Genomic DNA, 7,255 nt, shown 5'->3' with positions numbered 1-7,255 from the left:
AAAATTGAAAAACATTCGCAATTCTCTACGTTGACACAGTAAATGATAATGGTTAGCATGTGGAATGGAATAAAAGATGAGGAATACAGAACACCGGATTGCAGATCCTTATTTGAACCAGATAATTATTGGTATTAGAGTAGTTTTTGTTAATCTGTCTTATTATAAACCTTGTTAGCGCTTAATTCTTCCAGTGACATTTTTATAAACTTAACAACATGGATCTTTTAAGCTAAAAATAACATTATACAAAACACTTTTGCAACTCTATGTTTTGGTTGAATTTTTGTTGCCCAGTCTTTAGTTTTCTATGTTGCATTTTTAAACGTTATTTTTATTCGTCGTCTTCTGTTTAGTTACATGATAATTATCAGATTTTCTCTTCTGATAAGTTCAGAATGTCCTCTTATCATCTCCAACGCCTTTTAATATTCAAATTCAAATGTATTGAAATAAACTGCAAATGACAATATCAATATTGTCAAAATAAGATAATGATAAGAAGTATGTTTTTCTTATTAAAACGAATAACTATAAAATAAAACAAAAAAGGCAAAAGATATATATATATTTTTAATAATTATTTTTACACATGAAAAAACAAACGCAACATACATTATGAAGAAAGAAATGATTGAAACATTAACACAATAAAATAAAACAGATTTTGTATTTTTCACTACTCATAGTTTTGCATCGCACATGCTTGTGGAATGGAGTCATCGTCACTTTCTCTGTGACTATCTGCGTATGAAGATACTTTTTTTGAGAAATCTATGTCAACATAATTTGTTCTGTTTTCACTACCATGAATGTAAAACTTGTATTCGTTTGGGTTTGGTTCAAAGCTAACTTCAATATAGCTAAGTCTATCAGGACCCTAGAATAAAAAGAAGAATGCATATTCAAATAGTTTATAATATTGTATATTTGACATCATTTACCCGCCTCCAAATAAATTTATCCCCCCCAAAAAAAATATTTTTCTTTTCTATCATTCTTTTCTATCATTTCTTCCTCTGTTTTTTTTACGGCTGTAAGTAATTCGGGCGCAATCACGAATTGGTTGACCGTTATTAGAAATCTGTTTCACAAATGACAATGTATATGTTCAATTTTCAACACAATACCGTTTTCTAGTCACCGAATCTGACCTACCAATTAAGACTTATCACCCACCAGGTTTGAGCATCACGATGGATGCCACTTGTGGATCAGGATCTGCCTACTTTTCGTAAACACATCCTTAGTTATTGGTGGGGTTCGTGTTTCCTCGTTTTTAATTTTCAGTCTATCATGTTTGACTTTGTGCTATCTGTCTTAGTTTTGTTTTTGACATATTGTGGTCATTTACCGACTTATGAGTTCGAATGTCCCTTTTGTATCTTTTGTATCTATTTTGTAATGTTTTGTTCTATTCAAAGTTTCATTTGATTTTCCATACCACATTGCTGATAGATTTTCCGACATGTATATGACGAAAAAAAGATATAAAATTGCAATCTTTATATAAACTACACGAACCTTCTTTGTCGCAGAGTTCACAGTTCCGCTAGCCTGTCCAACAGAAGCTACAATATCAATTCCCTTGATGAAATAATATCATTTTCAAGAAAAGAATTCAACTATAATTTTTTCCCATAATACCAGGTTCATCCTACAGTATGATCACGAATGCATTCAACATATTTTTGTCAAACTAGAAATAAATCTAGATCTTTGTATATAAATTTGAGATGAGGGAATATCGTTTTTATAGCCCGGGGGCGTATCCGCTAGCTGCTTGTGTGCTGTTTGAAGTAGTTCTTGAAAGTAATTCAAACTAAGGAACTAGTTATTTGGAACTGTTAATTTTTATGAAATGACTTTCTTAATTAAGAATTATTTAGATGAATAACATTTTGTATAGCTCATTGTGCAGGTGGTACTGCTAACGCGATTCGGAGTTTTTTTTATTGTTTCCATTTTGTCCGCCCTTGATTTTATATTTTATTTTATTTGTACCTGCACCAACAAAGTTATGCCCAAAATTGAAATCGATACCACACACACGAATTGGTTGAACAACACAACTTGCATGTGTCTTTATACACTAACAACCATGTCTTTGCAATCTTTGATCTGAATAGTCGGTACATTTGTCATTTCATCGATTGCGTCCTTTTACCGCTTGCGACAATATAAAAACACCCTCACTATTGATGGGACGGCGTGGGGATTGTCATGGCGGGTAAAAATGAAATCGAAAGTATTAATCATTATGTCAGACGTTAGAGAGCGATGGTATGGTACAAATTAATACAAAGATGTTATTATTTATACACCATACATGAAATCATTCATATTCAATTAAGTAGAGCTAGAGCAATAAAGAAAACTCACTTATAAATGTAAAAATGTGTGAATGACGCAGTATATGTAAGTCACATAAAGTTATAACATTTCACAATCTAACCTCTATTCTCTTTGCGTTTTTCAAGATAGTTTCGTTTCCGTTTTGGTGTTGTCGAATAGGAGACGGTCTGTCCTATGGTAAGATTTGCTCGTCTGTCAATAGAAGAATACACAGGGACATCTAAGTTCTGTGCGACTGCATTCTGTGCCACTGCATGCTGTTCTACATTGTTCTGCATCTCGTAAACATTGTTCTCAACAGCACCAACGCCAACTTTAAAATAAAGCACTTAAAATGTACAACTAGATAAAAATGAACTTGGAAAGTTATTTTTACAAAAGGAGTTGTTTCAACACGCACCTGTCAAACGACTACTAATTAGTGGTTGTATTTTATTATTTGCAGGCTAGATTCTTAATCAATTAAACTTAATTTGAAACAATCAAAACATAAAACTAGATAAAATGAACTTAGAATTTTATTTCTACAAAAGGAGTGGTTTCAATATGTACCTGTCAAACGACTATCTGTGATTGCTTAATTGTTTTCACGTAAACATTCGCAATCATTTGAATTTAAAAGTTTAGCAGGAACAACGTTTATTAAAGGTATAAAACATTGCTAATAGAAATCCAATCACTACAAACCAGTAAAAGTCTGAAATGGCCTATATCTGTACTCGACTGTACTGATTGTTACTCGACCAGTCTGAATTGGTCTGAATTTTACTCGACATTACTCGACCCCAGTCTTAACCATACTCGACTGTACTGATTTGTACTTGACCCTTATCTTTGCCATTGAAAATAGTCTGAACTATTACTCGACCAGTCTGAAACAGTCTTAACCCATTATCGACCTGTACTCGACCTATTTTTTTCAGTCTAAACCATACTCGACCAAAGGTCTGAACAATACTCGACCAGTCTGAACCATACTTGACCAAATAACCTCTACTTTTTCTAAATTTTAACTGTTAAAATAAATTTCTTTTTAACTGACATGACAACAGCCACAATAAAATAAAGCTATATTATAAAACCAGATTTTTACATTCTTACATGATTCTCAGATTTATCGAATAGAGATAGTTAAATCAAATTATCTTATATAATAATTTAATTATATTAATTTTATTATAGAGTTTTGTTAAAAAAAGATTTTCTTTTACCTAAAAACCACACCAATACTGAGGGAAATTAAACCTTATTAAGGTGCTTCTTGTTTGGCATGTGTTTTTTTTTTTAATTAATTTTCCTAAATTCCTAAATAAAAACTACATAGATTTCATGGTTACATACAAAAAATGTACAATAGTTATATAATTATCTTTTTAATGAGGTAACAACAGCCAACAAATCAATGAAATTGTTTAACTTTATTTTAGAAATATATCTATTATTATAATTTGGGATATATTATATACAATATATATCAAAAAGGGATAAAAATTAAAGAAATTAATAAAATTGTTCTTCTGATTAGTGGTGAAGTATAAAGTAATACCTCCTGCTTGGGGCAAACTCATGAAAAAGATCACACCTGGTCAGAGAGTATTAAATTCTGAATAATATTCATTCAAAATTGCAACATCCTGTGATATTTAAATCGCAAGGCCTTTTGAACTCACTAGATAAGTAATACACGAGTTTAAGAGAAATAGGGCTTTCTTTTTACCTGTAAAACACACATGTACTGAGGTAATTAGACCTTATTGGAGTGCTTCTTGTATGCCATGTCTTTAATTTTGACAAAAATAATTTAAATTTAATTGAAATAAATTTTTACTGTAACTTTGGAACACATTTCCTTTTTTAAAAGTTTATCACAGGATTACTATGGAAGTTCTATTATCATGATTATATTAAATTCTTGGTTTAACAAAACAAAGGTGTCATTTTTTAAATTTATTAAGTTGCTTTATATGCTATTTTATATTTATATTAATAAAAAAAAATAGTCACTGCATTATAAACGAAACTCAAATGACACCATAAATCTATACGAGGCTTAAGTTAATGTTGAAAATTGTCCAGTTACCATAAAATATATCTGAAACATTCAAAAAATTTTGAATAACAATTCAGTTTTGAGATTATTTGATCAGCTTGTTTTATTTTTATGTTAAAGGTGATATATATGTATGTATATAAGTGTTGATGAATATGGTGATGAAGTTATATTATGTTTATTGTGAAATTTTGGTTACAATGCTATATTGAATACATTTTTAATTTTAACATTTCTTTTTAACTGACATGACAAATTGTTGTTCAAATTTCTAGCCAGGGGAAATAGCTGTTGTTAATAACAGTTCCTAAATTGATGAAATACAATAGATAGATACAAAAAATAGGTCTAGGTTGGTTAAGACTTGGTCGAGTATGGTTCAGACTAGGTCGAGTATGGTTCAGACTAGGTCGAGTATGGTTCAGACTAGGTCGAGCATGGTTCAGACTAGGTCGAGCATGGTTCAGACGCGTATAAAATGGTTAAGTACTGGTCGAGTAAGGATCGAGTACAAGTTCAGACTGTTAAGTATGGTTCAGACTACAGTCGAGTATTATCAAGTAAATTTCAGACCAATTCAGACTGGTCGAGTAAAAATCAGTACAGTCGAGTACAGATATAGGCCATTTCAGACTTTACTGGTTTGTAGTGAATCCTTTCGCAAGCGCACAATATCAGAATCTTGTGTTACCCGAAAAGAAATTGTTAAAGGAAGGGCAATTTCAATCTATATTGTCAATATAAAATTATCATAAATTGTCACCTATGAATCTCATTTAATATGTATCTATAAAAAAAAAATAAGAATTACTATACATTGTAGTGTAAAGCATACCTTCGTAAATGAATTGCTGCCTTTTGAAGCAACTAAAAAGAAAAAAAGAAAACATTATTTTTTAATATGGTTAAATTTAATGTTGATGAGAGAAAAATGCCATGTTCTCATGCTGTACTATGACACCACTGTGCCCAGTTATGGAAGCTTGTGCTCAAACCCGTCACATTTTAAATGTGCATGGGTTTGCTCATTGTTGAAGTTCGTACGGTGACCTATAGTTGTTAATTTCTGTGTCATTTGGTCTCTTGTGGAGAGTTGTCTCATTGGCAATCATACCACATCTTTTTTTATATTGCCTCAAGTCAGAAGCCTGTAAGTCACTTGTTGTCGCTTGTTTCCGTGTATCATATTTGTTTTTCGTTCATTTTTTAGACATAAATTAGTTTTCTCGTTTGAATTGTTTTACATTTTTCGTTTTGGGTCCTTTTATACCTGACTATATGGTATGGGTTTTGCTCATTGATGAAGGCCGTACTGTGACCTTCAATTGGTTATTTCTGTGTTATGTGTCATCTAGAGAGTTGTCTCCTTGGACATACTACTACTTGTTTTTATTTTTATATTTATATTAAACACTTAAGTCAAAATCAAATTGAACTTTCAATGTTGAGTTGTTGAGGATATCATTATTGTACAATGTAACAGCGTATCGCGAATTGAAATTTTTTTGGTTAAACTAATTACTCTTAGTCATAGGATGCCAAAAACATGTTCTTATTTAAATATATTTTGTTAGTGTAGGATTCAACCATATTTGTATTTGAAACGGATACAAGTGACTATTTTTATTAAAATTGAAGGAAAGCCTACCTGATTCTCTCAAGTGCTCTTACATTTCCTAGAAAAATAATAAAAACAAAACTGATTGTATGAACAATAACACACAATGTTTATCGATTATTTATGAAAATGTACAACTAGAACATGAAAAAAGAAATCGTAATGTGAGATAGTACAAATACATCTTGACCTAAAGAACTCATTTACTCATACCATATATATTGTTGTATTTTTCTGCTTTGTCTGATAATGTACCAGAATTTTAGATTGATGTTGCAGCCTTTTCAATATTTATTCCTGAAACTTTGGGCATCTTCGTTAACACATATACTTGTAGAATGTCAAGTTTTTGTGAAGTATTTGACAAAAAAAAACCCTACCTTTTTTATACTGCCAATACAGGACACCAATTGATATCAGAAATGGAACAACCAATACAAAAAATACAAGTGTCTCATTGTCACTGACTTTTGTAGATCCTAAAAGAAAAAGAAATCAATATTGCTGTTATTATCGCATTATATATACATAAAGTAAGTTAATATAAAGAGTTTCGTAGGCAGGACGCATGCATAAACTAAACGCTCTTTCTGACAAAAATCGGCTCTTTTTGTTGTTCTTAATTGTGTTATATATTCAGGATCTAGTTTTCATAGTGATATCTACCTGTTCTGATGAGTTTCACATCTGTAAAGTTACTCTTTCCTTTTATATTTTCGGAGTAAATTCGAATCAAGTACTCAGTTCCAGAAGTTAGTCCATCGATAGAATCAATTTGCATCCCAGGACCTGAGACAGGTATTTCATTCCAGTACTGAACATCACGTCTACGATACTGGATGACGACTGACTGTGGGAATCCACCATGAAACTTTGCACGCCACTGGATAAGGATCTTACTTGTCTTAGGCATTATCTTCATAATTTCTGGTGTTTCAGGACAACCTGCAGAAGCAAATACATATCATTTTAACGAGGTGATGTTCGTATTTTCATATTGTATGATGTTTCAATTTTTCAATAAATACATGTGTTTGTGGATTTGACATGCCTCTGCAATTTTAAAGCACGACAACATATTTCTAAAGCTTATAAATATCAATGAAATGTCACAATATATATATCAAGTCATGTACTTGTTTAACGGTGGTAATGTTAAAGAAGTAGTAGAAGGAATGAAACAATCAGTGGAGTGATATTTTCATGTTCAATTAAAAAAAACCCCAAAAAAA

At 31.2% G+C, this 7,255-nt stretch overlaps 1 protein-coding gene across 10 annotated transcripts in view; it reads right to left on the bottom strand.

Annotated features, from left to right (window-relative positions):
• Nucleotides 1–558: 558 nt before the first annotated feature.
• Nucleotides 559–7,255, bottom strand: part of LOC127712260 (neural cell adhesion molecule 1-B-like) — a 210,506-nt gene continuing 203,809 nt past the window's right edge. For 6 of the 10 annotated variants that reach the window (XM_052218607.1, XM_052218618.1, XM_052218619.1 and 3 more), the window contains 7 exons: nt 6,690–6,968; nt 6,404–6,502; nt 6,054–6,081; nt 5,241–5,272; nt 2,456–2,668; nt 1,525–1,571; nt 559–880 (listed from right to left, as the gene is read on the bottom strand). In XM_052218607.1, the coding sequence (XP_052074567.1) occupies nt 680–880; nt 1,525–1,571; nt 2,456–2,668; nt 5,241–5,272; nt 6,054–6,081; nt 6,404–6,502; nt 6,690–6,968 (899 nt within the window). In that variant the 3' untranslated portion in view covers nt 559–679. The remainder of the gene's footprint in view (nt 881–1,524; nt 1,572–2,455; nt 2,669–5,240; nt 5,273–6,053; nt 6,082–6,403; nt 6,503–6,689; nt 6,969–7,255) is intronic. The other 4 variants (XM_052218609.1, XM_052218610.1, XM_052218608.1 and 1 more) reach the window with 3 other exon arrangements.

Source organism: Mytilus californianus, unplaced genomic scaffold (genome assembly GCF_021869535.1).
Source record: "Mytilus californianus isolate M0D057914Y unplaced genomic scaffold, xbMytCali1.0.p SCAF_8, whole genome shotgun sequence".
NCBI classification, from domain to species: domain Eukaryota; kingdom Metazoa; phylum Mollusca; class Bivalvia; order Mytilida; family Mytilidae; genus Mytilus; species Mytilus californianus.
The sequence above is the reverse complement of the archived record's forward strand: the minus strand, read 5'-3'. Positions and strand labels throughout refer to the sequence as shown.